The sequence below is a fragment of the Tupaia chinensis genome, unplaced genomic scaffold (assembly GCF_000334495.1).
Source record: "Tupaia chinensis unplaced genomic scaffold, TupChi_1.0 Scaffold000443_1, whole genome shotgun sequence".
Classification (NCBI taxonomy): Eukaryota; Metazoa; Chordata; class Mammalia; order Scandentia; family Tupaiidae; genus Tupaia; species Tupaia belangeri.
This window is the reverse complement of record NW_006159948.1, coordinates 3,207,972-3,226,729: the sequence shown is the minus strand read 5'-3', so window position 1 is coordinate 3,226,729 and position 18,758 is coordinate 3,207,972. Positions and strand designations below refer to the sequence as shown.

The 18,758-nt window shown below is 37.8% G+C and overlaps 1 protein-coding gene across 1 annotated transcript in view; it reads right to left on the bottom strand.

Annotated features, from left to right (window-relative positions):
• The window catches only part of GRIK1 (glutamate ionotropic receptor kainate type subunit 1), a 160,487-nt gene that overhangs the window by 35,713 nt on the left and 106,016 nt on the right, over positions 1-18,758 (bottom strand). The window contains exons 7-11 of the mRNA XM_027774499.1: positions 17,162-17,269; positions 14,821-14,865; positions 9,581-9,694; positions 7,092-7,295; positions 5,939-6,162 (exon numbers count right to left, since the gene is read on the bottom strand). Coding sequence (XP_027630300.1) covers positions 5,939-6,162; positions 7,092-7,295; positions 9,581-9,694; positions 14,821-14,865; positions 17,162-17,269 — 695 coding nt within the window. The remainder of the gene's footprint in view (positions 1-5,938; positions 6,163-7,091; positions 7,296-9,580; positions 9,695-14,820; positions 14,866-17,161; positions 17,270-18,758) is intronic.

The following is an 18,758-nucleotide window of genomic DNA, read 5'->3' as shown; positions in this document are numbered from 1 at the left end:
CATAAACGGTAAAAGTTTCTGGAAAAATAGCTAGTAGTCTGGGAAGTCAATCTTGAACAACTTGCTTAATCTCTCTGGCCCCCATTTTCTTATTTATAAATAAAAGAGAATCCAGATGTATCTGGGTTATGCTAAAATAAAAATCTGAAAAGCTAAATACATTAATTTTTTTCTGTTTTCTAAGCATCTGTCTGACCTATGTAGGCCAGAGGAGGCCTTTGTTCTATAGTTTTTCAGGTCTGTGTTACCAAGTGGGGTGCTTATTTTCCAAAGAGATGTTAGCAGATATTTAGCAAAGTGATAGGGAAATTATTTAAAATTCACTAATTCTTAGCACTGAAAGCTTTGCCATTTGCCATTGGGCCCTTTCAATGTAAACAGGAGTGTTAGAGTAATGTTAACACGCCATAACTCCAATGAGAACATACGGAGTGCTCTCCAGCCATAAGGTTTCAGCAGTAAACAATAGCAGGTTGCTGACACATTGGGGAGAACTGGGCTTAAGGTGAATACATTATCTGTATCAAAAAGCAAGTCACACTGTGAATCATGCACAAAGAATGGGGCAGACAGTTCTTCTTAATGAAAAACCATTCTCTAAGCCCCTGGACACCATCTGGAAAGTGTACAGATTCTCCTCATCAAATCTTAGGGCGACTGGCATAGCAGCCTCATAGTTTATCCCACTCTGAAGGTACTGGACTCATTACTGCATCTTCACAGCAGCAGGGAGCACCAAGCAGGTTTCTATGAAGCTTATGCATATAGCTTTAATTGACAGTGCCATGCCAATACATTTTAACTACTGTTTCAACAATATAATTAAGTTTTGTATTTATGCAACTGTTACAGCCGTAGTAGTCTGCTGTGCTGAAGAAAGGAATACCGATATTAATGAACCTACTAATTGAAATAATATGCAGAATAAAGATGTCATTACTTAAAAGATATTGTTACTTAACAATAATTTAAAAATACCAGTTGCCCAAAATTAGGAGACTCATGCATTCGATAGAAAAAGTTTTTTAAACAGCTCATAAAACCTGGCACCTGCCAGCTCCCTGATATTCTGAAATTTCTCTCCCAAATATACTTCAATTGATGAGCTCACTGCTTCCTTCTTTATAGTGCTGCTTTGACTTGGTCTTGTTTCAATATTGCATACTTTGCACTTACAAGTGAGCAATTAATCTAATTCTTCAGTGTCAAAAAGAAACCTAAACAGCAATGCAATTCTGCCTGCTCTACAGAGATATTTTAGGTCTGTAGTCTCTAGGAGGCCAAGTGAGTTGGAGAGCAGGTGGACGGAGGAATACAGCAACGATGACAGGAGGCTGTGCTGTACGACACTGGCTTTTCTAATGAAATAGACCTACCTATTGCCTGGATGAAGATTTTCATCTTGAAATTCCTAATGCTGCTTAAGGCTAGGCCATGTGACAGCCCTGTCAGCCGCAGACTCTGCGGGAAAGATTAATATAGGAACTGTGCCAATGATGATCTGCAACTGTTATGCCCACATGACTTGGAAAATCAATGCTAAAATTTAGTAAAATGATGGAGAAAGGGGCAAATGTGCTTAGAATCTGTGCCAAAACTTAGCATCTAGACAAATAGCTTTATACTGAAATATGAAGGTTTATTTTGGATTTATGTTTATATATGCTAAGCTTACACTTGAATAAAAGACATGAAATGATCCTCACGCTGTCATTCTCTAATTATCTTTTGATGGCTAATATGAACATTGGTCTGGACAGAGGGGAGGGAGATCACTGATCTTTCAAAGGATGAAGCTCTATTTGAATCTGTAATATAATCACTTTCTCTTTCTTCCTTTTTTTTTTTTGCTGAATGCTGATTGAAAAAAAATTATTTTTAAGATGACAAACATAAATCATAAGTGTAGGCAGACAGTCTACCTAGATATTTGTTCCTTTAAATTGTGCATTTGTGATGTACATAATTCCTTAGGGCTAAATATTTTTTAAAAAAAAGGGGGCAAGAAAGTCACTAAAAAACATAAAACGAAAACAATGGCATGAACATTGTAACAAGGCATTGTAACCAAAATTTTTATATTGTTTTTCTTAGTTTGTCTCACTGATGTCTACAACTTTATAAATTCACAACTTTATAAATTCAGTTCAAAAAGTGATTCTTGAGCATTTATCTAGTGAGGGCATTAGTCTAAGTAAGGCTTTATTTTTTTTCCTTTTTTATTTTTTCTTCTTTTTTTTTTTGAGAGATTTTCACTGTAGGGGGCATGCGCTCGCCAGACAGACAGAGAGAGACATAGAGACAGAAAGCGAGAAATCACCTCCCAGGGGGGATGGTCACGCCGCAATCCCTTCTCCTCCATTCTCCTCTCGGGATCTTGGGCACGCACGCACACGCGCCCGGCGTGAGTTTTAAGCCACCGGGTCCGGGACACGAACCGTGGTTGACTACGTGGGAGTCCACCGACATAGCCATTACGCTAACTGCTGGTTCCCTATTTTTTTTTTCTTTTAAAAGAATATAAAAATCTCAACATAAATTCCAAAGCCTGTCTATAGTTAAAGATGAGCATGAAATTAACTATCTTTAATTTCTATTTCACTGACTTTGAATACCAAGCAGTAAGATAGCAACTAAAACTCATTTTACATCTTAGCTTATTGTTACAGAGAGACAAGTTGTTCTCAAACTCTGATGGTAGGAAGTAAAGGTTTTGGTGCACCTAGTAACCAGGATTTTGTTTTGGTGTACCACTTTCAAATATATTCAATGGCTTAAAAATAAATAAATAAAAAGGGAACCAGCAGTTAGCGTAACGGCTATGTCGCTGGACCCCCATGTAGTAGACTGTGGTTCGCATCCTGGACCTGGTGGCTTAAAACTCACGCCGGGCGTGTGTGCGTGCATGTCCAAGATCCCGAGGGGAGAATGGAGGAGAAGGGATTGCGGCGTGACCATCCCCCCTGGGGGGTGATTTCTCGCTTTCTGTCTCTATGTCTCTCTCTGTCTGTCTGGCGAGCGCACGCGCCCTATAGCAAAAACCTCTCAAAAAAAAATATATATATTCAATGGCTTTATGAAATAGAAAAGAAGATGAATGTAACTAAGACTATAGTCTTCATAACAATACACCTGTGCACTGTAGGTCGGTATTATCTTTATTCTTACAGTTTCAATATTTGACCACCGTGCTATTTGCAAGTTTGCATGTGATACCTAACACTTCAATTTTGCAAGACTCAGAGCAAGAGAAAGGCAGCAAAAGGGGGAAACAAAGAGGATAAGTTAAATAAAAAGGGGGCTGTTTATAAATGGCACTGTCAGTGAGTAGGAATATTGACTGGATAGCATCACCACGGGGAGGGAAAGGAATGCAGCCACTTTCTTAATAGAAATGGACTATATGAAGCCAGATAATGTAGAGGTCACCAAAAACTTGTGGAGGGACAGACAAAATAAGGAGGAAAAAACTACGGAACATGACACTTTTCTGACATCTTCTTATGAAAGAAAAAAAAAAAACTGAATTGGGAGTCAAGTATAGAAGAAGACTTTTAGCCTGAATGTTTGGAAGAACTTCCATATCTGCTGACATCTCCCCGCCACTGGCTTGGTCAAATCACCATCATTTATAACATCCTTGCTCATCAACATTGTTTTGCCTCTTTTACTTGTCAGCATCACTGCCTAGACAGAACTGGAGACTGGGGACTACGGACACTCATTTTTCTATTGCCCTCTGATGCTTGGATTGCTCTACTAGCCCTAATACCACTCGAAGGTATGGGCTTGGGGCAGAGGAATAAGACAATGAGTCAATTTAACATTATTTCTTGTTAGATTTTTTTTTCAACCTTAGGGTAGTCATTTATTAACTGGCTATTCTGGGGCAATATTAATTTTGCTTAGGAAGATGTAATGAGATATACTCACACTACATGGAATCATTTTTTATATTATCTGGTATCCAAAGCAATATTTTCTTTAGTTATTGTGAGCATGGCTTCTCAATCTTGGTGGCATTAAATTTTGGAGTGGATAATTCCTTGTTATTGGGGACACTGTCCTGTATATCGTAGAGTGTTTGGCAGTGTGCTTGGACCCTATCACCGTGATACCAATAATATTTCCAATCCCTGACATTACCAAATGTCCCCAATGTCCCCATGGTGGATAATCTTTCCCAGCTGAAAACCACTGATTTAGATCATCAAAACAAACAAACAAACAAACAAACAAACAAAAGGATAGTATTATCATACATATTGTAAAGATTTTATTTTCTGAGGGAAGGCATATGGAAAGAAAGTTTTAGCCACTATTCAAAAATATGAATTCTGGGGTCTGGAAAGTATGAATTCTGGGGTCTGGAAATGGTACACATTACAAAGTGTAGAGAACTTCAAAACATCCATTTTTTTGCATTGAATATATAAACACCCACATGTGAGAGTACACATTTAACCATTCTGACTATGTCTGTCTTGTGGATTTTGAAGGCCTTTTCAGTTTAGGTTATTTTCTAAGCTTTCTTTGTAATTACACCAGGGAGAGAGTTACCTGGCATTAATCAAAACCAGACAGTGGACAATGACAAAGAGCTAGCATGAAGAAATATTTCTCTTAGAAATTCCTGGAGGGAAAACAAAAATTGATTAGGGGAAAAGTTCACTGAGTTTTGTGGAAGGGTGAAAAAGATTGAAAACAAGTAGGGGACATACAAAAGCAAGTTTTATAAAAACATGGTTTATCTAGGGATAGCAAATGTTTAAGCCAACAGAAAGATAAAATAGCTGTTTCAAATTCAGCATCAAATACATTTAGAAAATATGATCTACTGAAAGATATAAAAATCCTTTAAAGGATTGTGTAGAGCAGAATAGTTATACAGTTAAATCTCAAAAAATTAAGCCTAATCAGAATTATCCTCTCGGAATCTTGGGCACGCATCCACATGCGCCTGACATGAGTTTAAGCTAGCAGGTCCAGGACTTGAACCACAGTTGACTACATGGGAATTCAGTGATACAGTCATTACATCAACTGCTGGTCCTGGTAGCATAAAAATTTGATGTCTCTAAACTCTATACATAAATAATCTTTCCTTTCAGAGTTATTTCTAGGGTTTTTTTTTTTTTCTCTCTAACGTTTTTAAAAACAAGTTTCATAGAAATTTCAAAATTTTTCTTTATTCTTGAGGATTTCACTGTCTTTTTATTCCAATATTTCTTATTTTCTATGGTAATTCCTAGGTAACTTTTTTCTGTTTTACTTAACCAAATATTCCAAGGATCAAATATCTTTGGACACCATTTCATTATTCTTTTATTTATTTATTTTTTTTGAGAGTTTTTTTTGCTATAGGGGGCATGCGCTCACCAGAAAGACAGAGAGAGACAGAAGATAGAAAGCGAGAAATCACACCCCCCCCAGGGGGGATGGCCATGCCGCAATCCCTTCTCCTCCATTCTCCTCTTGGAATCTTGGGCATGCATGCACACGTGCCTGGAGTGAGTTTAAGCCACTGGGTCCGGGACTCGAACTGTGGTCTACTACATAGGAGTCCAGCCATTACGCCAAATGCTGGTCCCCATTTTATTATTCTTATTAAAAACATTTTATATTTATTTGTTTAAATATTGCTTTTGTTGTAATATACATTAAAAAAAATCACTATTTCATGTTACTTGAAATACTGATAAAATTAAACTAAAATTAAAAACTTATCTTACTCTTTTTCAGAAGTACCTTTACTAATGACCAGATGACATTCATTTGCAGCGAGTGTTTTACATTGAGCTCTTAAGAAAACAAAACACTAGGTAAAACTAAAAAGGCACTTTCAGGTGCTTCGCTTTTGTCAACCCTCTAGAACATGCAGGTGATTCTGAGATTGGCACAGATCTATTGTTGTGAATTCAGTAGTTCTTGAACTTACCTTGCAATCACAAAGAGTACACAACTAACTCCCAAGCAGGCTAGGAGTACATACATCCATATGTCTGGAGACAGGGGGTTGAGGAAGGAGAAGACGCCTGGATTGGTACCATTGGGCTTCCGGTAGAGGATGCTGATGCCCAGGGTCATGAAGGGTTTGGAGAAGTCGATGACTTTCTCCCGCACATACGTGATGGTAAGAGGAGCCACGGCCAGGTCAGCCCTCTGCAAAAGTAAGTCCAAGATTGAGAGTATAGCTGTTTAACTTTTCTGTCAATGTTTGGTCATTCCTGGGTACTCTTGATCCCCATTCTCAACTCCAAATGGTTCTCAAGCAAGAAGCTTCTGAGATATAGACTTCAACATAAAAATAGTTGATTCAGGGGTCAGCAGATGGCCTGATGTTTAATGTTACTGAACTCCCACATAGTGGACCACAGTTTGAGTCCTGGACTTGACAACTTAAAACTCACACTGGGCAAGTGTGCCTGTGTGTCCAAAATTCTGAGAGGATAATGGAGAAGGGACTACAGTGTGGCCATCCTGCCTGGGGGTGATTTCTCTCTTTCTGTCTCTCTGGCAAGTACACATGCTCTACAGCAAGAATCTCTCTTAAAAAAATAAATAAATAAACCCAGTTGATTTATATAATTATGTTTATGAAATAATAATTATTAGCCAAAATAAAGCAGAAGATGAAATGTGCACATACACACACACACACACACAAACACAGAGGCATATGTCTATAAGGATCTATATTATTCTGGAATAAAATGGAGGGAAAGAAGAAGAATGTCAGTATAAGGACATGTAAGAAAAGGAAAGAATGAGCAACCTGGCTGTATGGTGACATGACAGAATGAGATTGTGCTCTGAGCTGAAAACGTTAGAATTCTTTGTGTAATTTTAAAATCACTCAGGTTTAGTCTTCAGTACAAAGGATAACACACAAATGTTTATCCTTACTTGCCCTTCTAAGTAAGGAAACTACATTTCTAGGTTGCAGTCTACTTTTTATCTTTTAAAGACATGTTTATGAGTTAAAAAAGGAAACATTTCTCTGACACTGACTCAACCATTTTTTTCTTTTTCCTTTTTCTTCTTCTCATTACGCGTTTTTTTCCAGGCACATAAGATGCGTTTTCACTTACATGATCTATGAGCTCTTTAACCATTCCATTCCACTCTCCTTTGTCATTCTGGGCTCCGTATTTGCCATCAGGGACTAGTTTAACATCATAAATAAAACCCAGGATGCTTGACAACTCTTTCAACAGATCCAGGCAATATCCCTCAAATCTGTCATTTCCATACAGGGGCTTATCAGATTTTCTGTACATCACATAAGGCTCTTCCTAAATAAAACAAACCAAATATGAAAACCCTGTTATAATGAAAGAGTTTACCCCTTCAACAACACGAATTTATTACATTTGGGAAATGATCTTTGAGAGTTGAGAGTACTGAAATCAGTGACTCAGCATTACCTATGCCCTCTGAAAATATGGGACACTTCATAGATTATGTTTTCTTTCCCTGCTGCCTTGTTGGATGGGATTTTCTTCTCTACTGCTGAAGACAGGAGTGCAAGTGAAGGGTGACTAGAGACACAGACATAGAGGCCACGGAGTCCTGAAGAGTGGCCTCTTGCTGTGCCAGCTTCCTTTGCTCGACCCTCGCTCTTCTTGGCTTTTTTCAGAGAGCCTTATCTATTTACAAAATCAAAATTACTACAGATATCTTCTCACACTTCACGGCTTCCTGTCTACTGAATATTCTCTTTCCCTCATGTTAATTTAATCTCAGGTTCACTATTCACATCCTATCTGTGTATTTTGGTTAATTTCCTTTAGAATGGCCTATTCCAATGATTTGCATCTACACTCTCATTTTCTTATTTGAAATAGTCTCAAATCTTATATCTGGTAGTTCCTTGCTTATATGTGTATGTTATAAGTCCCCTATTTTAAGAATAATGAACATTTTCTTCCTACCATGCATATATAATCTTAGTTCTCATTCAACTAAATGAAAGTTCTTTTTTAATAATTAAGTGATAACAATTACTATAGTTCTGACCTGTCTTTCAGGTCTTGGCTTACCTTCAAATTAACAGATATTTAATCATACAACTATAATAGAAAACTTATGTTCCCAAAGATCATTGCCAAGAAAGTAGTGACCAGAAAAACAAAACAGTTTTTACTTGGGATGAACAATTCTCACAGGTTAACTATTTTAAAAAAATAAGTTGGTCAGACATTATGGACTAAACTAAATAAGGAAGGCAAGTCTGCAAGGGAAGATTTCGGAGGGACCACTCCTGCCCAGCTTCCTTGGAAGGAGTAACATATTAAACAGTCAGCAGACTTACAGTGACTGGATGGGGTATAATCAGTGTTCCAACAGGCAGCAGGATGAGCCTGCTAATTACTGAGCAAGTAATAAGGGCTATTTACACAGTGTAAGGACTGAAACCAACTACTTTCCTTTATTTTAAATTTTTCTTAGAGACCTGGGAAGAGTCATTTTTTAAACAAATTACTGACCCTAGAATTTCCAAACCCTTCTATAACTTATAAGCCCCCTCTTCTAGATGTGTTGCCTTTTTGGACCAGGCCAGTATGAAAGTGCATGTGCTGACTTACACTTGTGCTTGTGTCTCCCACCCTCAAACCTAAATAAAAGAGCTACTGGACCTAAGCTCCCCAGAATACTTTCTCAGGAATATGAGATTGTGCTCTTGAGCCGTGGCCACTCACTATTTTGACTCTAAATAAACCTTTGAAAATACTTTTTACAGAGTTTGGTTATTTCCCTTGACAGGTGTGATCAGAGCAAAAGGAGCCAAGGGATGTGGGGGTGGGATTTGAGGGTGGAGTGTAGATGCCAAAGGAACAACTTCATCAGGAAGTTCATACAACCAAGGGCTGAGATAAGGACGAAAGAAAAAAATGATTGTGGAGTTGAGGGTAGCTGAAAAAATGGAGGGGACAGAAAAAAGAAATGATCTTCTTTCTTTCTCCCCACTTTCTTGGACTCCTGCCAGAGTCTCCCTTTGGATAAAACCAACCAGCAGTCAGAGAACCAGGATAACCATCCAGGTTGGGACTGAGGGATGAGCAGAGTAGAGTTAAAAATGGATTAGGCAAGGATTTTCAGAAAAATGTTGAAAGCTTTTAATTCAGTCCTATTATAGTTATGTGCAAATATATGGTTTTAGGATCCCTGTTAAAAACAGACATGTGCAGAGCCAGCAGGTGGCATGGAGGTTAAGACAGTTGGATCCCAAAAGGCCAAGTCCGTGGTTCAAGTCTCAGACCAGCAGCTTGAGAATCATGCCAAGCACATGCACATGCATGCCCAAAATACCCAGAAGAGAATGGAGGAGAAGGGATTGCAATGTGGCCAGCCACTCCCCCCTCTCTGGAAGGGGGGGGTTCTTACGTCCTCTCTCTCTTTCTGTTTCTGTGAAGTGCATGTGCCCTATAGCAAAAAGCTGAAAACAAAATAACAACAATTTCCCTAAGTCCCCCATACATTTGCAGAAAAATTGCTGGCATAAAAAAGACAGATGAGTCCTTGACGGTCTGGGTAGGAATCTGGACAAAAAGCCCTGAATCCCATGCATTCAACTTACCAGAATGGTGGTGACAATGAGTGTTCGGTTGGCCAGTGAATCGGTGATGTTATTGGACTTATCTTTGTTGCTGTCTGTCATGTTAAGACCACTGTTGGAATTCCAAATCCCAATCTACACAGAACACAGTACATCAGAGTCTGCTGGCTGTCAATGGGCATTTATACTAAAGAAGGCCATGTCTATACCCTCTATAGGAATGTGCAACAAGCTCACAGTCTGGGACACTAGGGTATCACAGTAGAAGCTACTGAATGAAGGAAAATGAAACAATGGATGAATGAGTGTGTAGACAAGTAGAATAAATGTATGCTATTTGGAGCAGGATAAGGGACGGTCTTTTGTTTTTAAATTATTAAGCTCATTGTTCTTTTTCAAATTAAAATATACTAAGAAATATGAAATGAATATCAGATTTTTCTCCCAATGTGAATTTATCGAGCACCTACTTATGTGTTAGGCATCACTCTGGGCATTGGAGAACATGAATGAAATAGACAAGGGTTTCTGCCCTTGTGGAGCTTACATTCTACTGATACAAACCTTATGCTACTTAAGTAGAATCAGAAGTGAAGAATGAGATAGAGGGAGCAAGGTGGATGGTGGACAGACTGAGCATTGAAACAGGAAAGGTGAGGGGACGAAAAAGAGTGGGTGAGAAGTAGACTAAATTCTGAGCCTGTCTCCACTGAGAAGTCAATGCTGGGCGGGCCATGCCTGTCTACCTTGGCACCCAAAATCTTTTATTAGTATCTGTTTATCTGTCTTGTCTATTTGACCATGAACTTCAGTGAGGGTAGTAGCTTTTATTGCTCATTCATCTTTCTATCACAGAACCAATCAAGACAATTCGTGTTCAGTGAAACCCATTGCTCTTTTAAAAACTAATGACCCACAGTTTTCTTCTGGGGCTGAGTCATTCCTGGGTTATTAGGCTTTGTAGAAGCGTATTGATTTGTGTAGCCTCTAGGGAAACATAGGAGAATCTTCAGGAATTGAGCTATTTGTCTGAATCCTTCCTTCTAAAGGTATTTACTGTCAGCCTCCTGAGGTAGGATGTGAGTGTGTCTCAGGGATAGGCAGACTCGGTTGCTGTTTGACCTTGGACAAGATGCTAACCTTTCTGAGCTTTGATTCTTTAGCTGTAAAGTACTTTATCAGGATACTGAGAACAGCAAATGAGATGATGTATGTGAAGTGTTGGAGTATATTAAAAATTGCACAAATGATAATAATAAAGGACATCCAAATGACTGCCCCAGTAATTTCTTCAAGTTTTGCCCTGTTGTAAAAGAATTTCGAATCATTAGTGTTTTCTTTTTAAAAATTCAGAAGCTGATAAGGTAAAGAAATTGTGAAAAACAAGGGCAGTTTAGGAACACTAACACTTGGACATACTCAGATGAACAGGGTGGCTCTATGCTTGATCCCTAAGTACATTTCCCCGGTGGGAAGACATTTGGCTTAGCTGAGCACGGTATGAGCTTTGTACACAGACTTGGTCCAGATCCTACCTTTGTGACTTACCAGCCGTGTGACCTTGAGGAAGTTAATGAACCCTGTTGTGCCTCAATTTCCTCACCAGCAAATTGTAGATAATAGGTTTTTTCTAATGTTAAACAAAATATCACATGTGGGGATGTTAGGCCCCTACTTTCTTTACTTTTCTAATTCTTTACATTGATTAGTGCCTAAATTTAACAGCTAGAAATTCATTAAGCTTGACAAATATCCTTTTTAGAGATATAAATGCATTGAGAAAGTTAAAAGAACTATCACATTCATGCATTATTTTAGTGTAATATATTTTGATTTCACCATTTTTCCCCCCATGTACTTCGTTTGGGTTAGTTGACTGGAGAAGTAGAGGGACAGGTCTAAGTAAATGAAGGATTGGGATAGTTTCTGCATTTGAAAGTATTGTGGTCCTGCTGGAAAAAACAGTAATTGGAGGTAAGACTGAAACATAGTCCAGCACCTGTAATAAGGACTCAGTATTTCCAGGGTCTAGTGCAATGCCTATTACTTAGAATGTGCATGGAACTTCCCATTGGTTGAAGAATCTTCAGTTTTCTTTGGCTCCTCTTAAACTCAGGAAAGGTAAATAACATTTTCTTCTCTCTATACTCAACCTTCACTCTTTCTTTCACTGTTTTGAGGCAGAAATGTTTGCTTCTAGGAAACATAGTTCAGGCTAAATACACTTGTTTGTTGGTTTTCTTCCAAAGCTTTGCTTTGGGATGTGAACAATCGACTTCTAACTCCATGAAGACTGTGTATAAATTGGGTCCTAGATGTACTTCTAATTAGACCTGTACTAAGGCACTGAGGAGAATGGAGCCTAATTTTTAATTAAGCTATTGAAGGGTGGAGAAAATACTGTGTTTGCAATCACTTTGTTAAGTAATAGAATATATTCTCTTTAGCTCTGACTTCTATTAATGTTGACTATGCATGTGTTTAAAAGAACTACACTAATATTTAACAATGTCAGTGTTGAAAGGTCTTGCAATACCATTTCTTTCTAAAATAAAACTTGAAATTATAGACCAATACAACCCAGAGTTTGATGTCTGCCTTTTATTTCTCTCTTTTTCAATTTATTTATTGTCTTTTATTTCTCTTAATGTCCTCACTCTAAGTACAAAGATAAGAGATCATCACTGTTGTCTTTTAAATCAACCATGACCCAGAGTCCCATTCAGGGGGAAGTTTCCTCTTACCATGAGAAAGGGTAGGCTGTTTTTATTCTGCTCTCTGTATAACAGAGGATCCCGTAAACAGACTAAAAGAGCATCAAAATATAGCAAAAGTCCGGCTTTTCCAGGAAAGTGGATAGTATACATATGCCATTTCAATAACCTCAACATGCTGTTTTTGAAATTTTCAATCAGCAAAACAGAAAGGGGTGTGTGTGTGTGTGTGTGTGTGAGAGAGAGAGAGAGAGAGAGAGAGAGAGAGAGATAAACCTAAGGAGTCAACGAACTTTATATGTTAATTGAGACAAATGAACACACTGTCAGTAAATAAATGTCTCATTCTGAAGAAGAGATCTCAGATCACTTTGTGTGTCACAATTTATGAGTGCCGGAGGGAGGGGTCCAGTTAGCCAGATGCCTGGACAGTTGGCATTTCTGTCCTGTGCTATGACCTTGGCAGAGTGCCTCCCGGAAGCAGGACTCAATTTCAAACTGTACAGTGAAAGCAGACTGCAGAAATTTACCAGTGAGAAGTGGTGGAGGGTGGATCAATTATTCGTGGGGAGGAACACTCAAAAACTAAATTGTCCGGCCCTGCCTTCTCTCACTTCATAAGCTGGCAGGAGGGAGAAGTCATTTGTTATCTACGACAACTGAGGGAAGCATCTGAACATAAGCAGCAAAATGACATTAAGCAAATTAAGCAAACTTTTTAAAAAAGGGATGCAATGAAAGGACGTTCAGAGCGACTGACATCTATCTTTCATACCTCAGGAGTGCTCCGTGTAAACTCCAAAGTAAAAATTGCTGTGTGAAATAATCAGGTATCTGGGGCAGAGGGAGAATTTTCTTTTCTTCTTCTTCTTTTTTTTAATTGTGGGACTTATTAACACATCTTTTAGTGAGAGGTTATGAAAAGATTGCTATATCTTTCTTATAGAAGGAATTTCAGGCAAACTGTTCTATACTAAAAAGTGAACAGACTATCCAGGAGAACTTTTGGAATTAAAATATAATGGGAGAGGGGCATACACTCTTCTCTTTAACATGGAGTCCTTTTGGGAAAGTATGACGCGTTCGTGGGGTCTGAATGCATCCCCTGGGCTAGAAGTCAAGTTACTGTGAATTGTTGATGAACAGCCATAACACAAAACAGCACACCACAGCATATACAGTTTACAACGTGGGCAATGATGGGTTATCAGGAAGAAAGAGGCATTGAGGCATGGAGGAACAAGGTCAAGAAGTTACGTTTCTAGGAGTGGGTGTGGATATTGCAGTTTAGTGGCAAATAGAGGACGTTCTCCCTCTTCTGTGTATAATTTCAGAGCTGGGATTCCATTCCCTAGGATATTTGGCTTGAATTAATTCAACATTCCATAAAGTGCCCAGAGTCTCAAGATGGATTAGTGTAATAAGCTTCTTTCTGAGTACCAGCGAGATTCATCTATTTACTAGCAGTGAGAAAAGTGGATGGCCTTGTATGTGCCTTTAGTGGACTGGATCATTGAAGATTAAAACAAGGTTAATAAACCCACGTTTTGTTAAACTTCAAAGGGGAAAGTTTTGAGCTCAGCTACTGAGTCCTACCAAAAGGGAGACAACCTCCCTGACTACATGGAGAAGCTGTTTACACTTTCTGTGAGCTCGCCGATGAGTCCAAAGATAAAAGTGAACCTGACAAAGCTGTTCAAGTCAAACAACTTGAATTAATTTAAGGTCTATCCATCAATCAATAGATTAGTTTTTTTTTTTTTTTTTTTTTTTTTTTTGGCAAGTAGTTTTAGAGAGGGAGAGAGAGAGAATGGAAGACAATGTTTGCCTATCACCGGGACATTTTCCAGATCCAAATATCCAAATGTTTTTAATGTCTCATGTTTGCTTATATAAATCTATGCACATTTATTGGCAGCATGATACTGTACAATAAACTATGAAATAGTGGGTGTTATAATTTACAAGATAATCTCATTTCCTTCCAAAGTCTCTAATGCGTTTGTCCTCTGGAAACTGTGGTTCTAAAACAAACTGCAAGATAGCACGCTCTGATGAAGATACTGCATAAAAGCAAAGATAACTCATAAGAAACAGGAATTTCTGAAAATGGTGGTGACGTTGAAGGAGGTGTTCTAGCCTTCTGAATCTTTAACCTATCTTCCTAGTCTGATGGATCACACCTATTGTTGTTTTCATCCGCCTTTACTGACTTCAGAAGGAATATGAATGGACTAGGGTCTACTTTTGTTGCCAAAACCTGCTCTCTGTCCTAATGGGTACTGATCCTGCCTGAGAGAAACAAAGATAATCTAGGGGATACATTTAATGCATCACTTTTTAATTCATCACGAGCCTCTTTTCAATTCATTGGTAATGTTGAGAAAGAACATATTCAATCACCTCCATTCTCTCTTTACATTGAATATCACCTCTAAACTGCAATTGGACAGCTACTTGTCTGGCAAAAGTGAAGGGTGCAGGCTTTTCCACTCACATTTCCCACCCCACCCCCAGGTTTCCTGCAGTCATTGTCAGAGTACAAACCTTCTTCCACACTTTATACAAGTGTTTAGACACTTCGCCAGCAGCCTTGGTTTTCAGAGGGAAAAATAAAGATAGCACTTAATTAAAATGAATCATGGAACCCAAAAGGTATCATGGTGTGTGAATGCTTAGTGTGTTACATTCCTCATCCATTGTTTGAAATCCTGCATCTTAATTTAGTACAAAGTCTGACAATAGATACAACGAAAAGATGAATCAAGAGTTGCATCTTACACATTAAAAAAAATGACTTAAAATGCTTTTTGAGTATGTCTAGCTCTGCTGCAGTGTTAAAGGGTCTTTACCTTCCTTCAGAAGACCTGTTCAAAACATTAGAATCTAAAATCAGTCAGTCAATCCACATTCACAGCCTCACACACCACTATTCCTAAGCTAGAAGAAGAATCACGCTTGATGATTTGTTCTTTGATTATAGGCTTCCAGTCAGTAGAAACTTGACTGAGAGTGAGAAATAGCCTTTTCCTAACAGTTTTCCCTGTAGACCCTGAGAGACTGACATGAAAAGATTGGACATTTCCTCCCTTGGCTCCTAAGAGAGATAACATTGGCTTTCCCCATTGCCTTAAGGCCCTGTCGGTTTTCTCAGGAATAGTGCCCAAGTCACCTGAAGAAAGAAAAGATATTGCACAAATGAGAAGATAAGAAAAAAAGGAAAGCCACTTCCATCTAATTCGATTTTGTCTTTAACAGGAAAAACCACAAATAGAGTGTGCATAAAATTGCTGTGTATAAATAGCTGTGAAAGCAAAACAATAGCTCCTTCTATTTCCTCACCCATCTGAGCCCAAAGGATGTTTCCTTAACAGATTTTATTACCCTCTTCACTGTTGTACATTAAGAGGAGAGGAGGGAACAGAAAGACGAGTGCTTAGAGAAGCAGACATTTAAAAAAAAAGTATACTCTTTTAGATCATAGCAACTATTCTATTCTCTGTTCCCTCCAGTTCAAATCCCACCTTCCTTTGTGGAGGCCAGGTAGATATTCTGTGCTCTGTCTGAGCATGTAAAATCAACAGAGGAGCAAACCAGAATGAAGAAGCAGCACGAGAGGGGGAGACGAAGAGAATGAGTGCAAATGTTCAAAATGGGAAACCTGCATGTATAAGGCCTACTCTCAAAGCTGCAGACGAATGATTTCAACAGTAGAGGCAACCTTCTGTTATAGTCAGCTGAAATAATCTTCGTTTCAGTGAATGCTAGGGGGGTGGGTTAGTTAAGATATGAAAAAGGGAAAAAAAATGTATGTGTTCCTGTTAACAAAAGCTACAAAATAGAAATGAAAACCTTAAGTAATTCTAAAAACTTGGCACAACTATTTCAAATTAAGTAAGCAATCAATTGTTCCCCAAAGCACTCTTTTACTTTAAGCAGACTGTCTTGTTCACGATGGTGGAAAAAATATTGGTTTATAGAGTTTTGAGTGTTTAGATGATTGTTTGGGGGGTTTCAAAATCTTTTTCTTTTTAAGATTCTAAAGGGCAAAATCTTCTAATGGTAAGTGTTAATTCCAATTTTACAGTCATGAACACTAGAATTGTATGACAAAGTACTCTGAGAAGCCAAATTCTTTTATCATTATTATTTAACTAATCAATAAACTCTCCATTTGTGTTACTCTAAATAGTAACTAAAATGGAACTTTAAACTTTGAGAGATTGAGAATTACAAGTAAAATAATTCTAATATGAGAATCCGACATAAAAATTTATCTTTTTAGCAGTTGTCCTAAAATCAAGAATACAGTTAATTCACTATAGTAGGCCGTCTCTGTCCCACTTCATTCTGTCCCTCTGTTACTAATCTCAAAATGTAGTGCAATTAAAATTAAATTATGAGAAATGGATGCCATTCTACAGATAAACCATTGACAATTTCTGATTTTCCAAGTCTAAACTCAATTTCTTAAAACCTTTGAGAAAGGAGCCTAAGACACACAATCTTAGAATTATACATATGTACTGATATACATATACACTTGCTGCATCAAACCGAGCACTTTCTAAACATGAGTTAGCATTGCTATTGATCTCACATATGGTTTAAGAATGTAGCACTCTGCAAGAGATGGAAAGAGTTCTAGAAAACTGGAAAAAATGAACACAGTGACAAAAATCACTTTATCCTTCCTTCCTTGTCTATATAATTTAGTAAAGTACTTGAGCCTTGCTATTCATTTTTATCATCAATTATCTATCTATATCTATTTATCTATCATCTATCATCTATCTATCTATCTATCATCTATCTATCTATCTATCTATCTATCTATCTATCTATCTATCTATAGCTATCGATATCTACCATCTATCAAAGAGATTACCTTTTCAGTTCCTTCCTCTTTGAGACTAATAATGTCCAGATCAAAATCCTTCCTCAAGCCATCCGTTTTATTGAAGGTAATACGTCCGGTCAAGCCATCCCAACGAGCCTGTGAACAAAAAGGCAGTGTTACTGTTTAGCACTTATAATCCTAAGACTATGAAAATCATAATACTTCAAATTCATCACAATATCCAATTATTCGGTTTCATCATGTTGCTGTAAGCCACGGCATTGGTTCAGTAATTCGATAGCAGAACATTTCACCATTTTATCAGCACTCATTTATTTTGTCAGTGCTAACATCTTAACACCAGTCAAACCTATAATATTGGCAACCTAAGTGGGCAATATGGAAGATATACTGTACGCTTGTCTGCACAGGGAGTAAACAAAGTCTGGGAAGTCATAACATTCTTTGTCCAAGGTCAATCCAAATGCTTTGCAAGGTACAGCCAAGGGGTAGTGCCCCTTTTTCTTTCTCTGTGAAAAGGATATAGTCCAATGATGTACTATAACATTTTTAAGGTGTTTGTGACTTAGGTTATTTAATTTCATTTGAGCATTGTAATTTCCTGTGGCATGTGTAGCAAATGATCACAAACTTGGTAGCTTAAAACTATAGAAATGTGTTTTTCACAGTTTTGGAAGCCAGGAGTATTCCCAGGTACAATTAAAGTGTCAGCAGTTTCCATGTTCTCTCTGGTGGCATGAGGGAAAGCTTCGTTCTTTGTCTCTTCCTGCTGTTGGTGGTTTCTAGCACTCCTTCTGGCCCTGTCGCGGCATCATACCAATCTCCGTCTCACATTGCCTCTTCAGTCTGTGAAATTTCCCTCTGCTTCTTTCTTACAAGGTCACCCATGATTACATGTTGGTCCTACCCAGATAATCCAAGATCATTTCTTCATCTCGAAACTCCTTAATATAATTATATATATAAAGTCTTTACATTTTTTAAAATTAATGTATTTAATTTACATTTAATCACAACATTGCTTTTTATATCACGAATATGATGCATATCAGTCAAGATAAAGACATTACCATTTACATTATCATCAGCTAATAATTTTTCATTTTTGTGCCAATTAAATGTATTGTTTCTTCCATTCCCCTCCCTCCTTCCTTCTACTACTCACCCACATATTACCCCTATTTTTAATATCTCTAGTGTCCACTATTGCCGTCCCTACTACTATACCTTCCAAACTTTCCATTTCTGCTATATAGAGCAGACATTCAATATATATTGAATAGGGACATACAAAATCTCTTTCATATCCTGACTTGGTTTGCTTAACATTGAATCTTCCATATTCATCCACTTCATATCAAATGTCAGTGTCTCATTGTCTTTATGACTGAGTAGTATGATTGGATATTTGTGTTCTCTATGTCCCAGCAATTGTAAATAACTCTACAATAAACATGGACGTGTAAGTATTTTTCCTATGGAGGATTTTTCAATCCTTTGGGTAAATACATAAGAGTGGAAATACAAGAGTTCATTTTTTTTTTTTTTTTTTTTTTTTGTGGTGGGGAGGGAGGAGGAAGAGGCTTTTGCTATAGGGCACGTGCACTTAGTAGATAGAGAGATA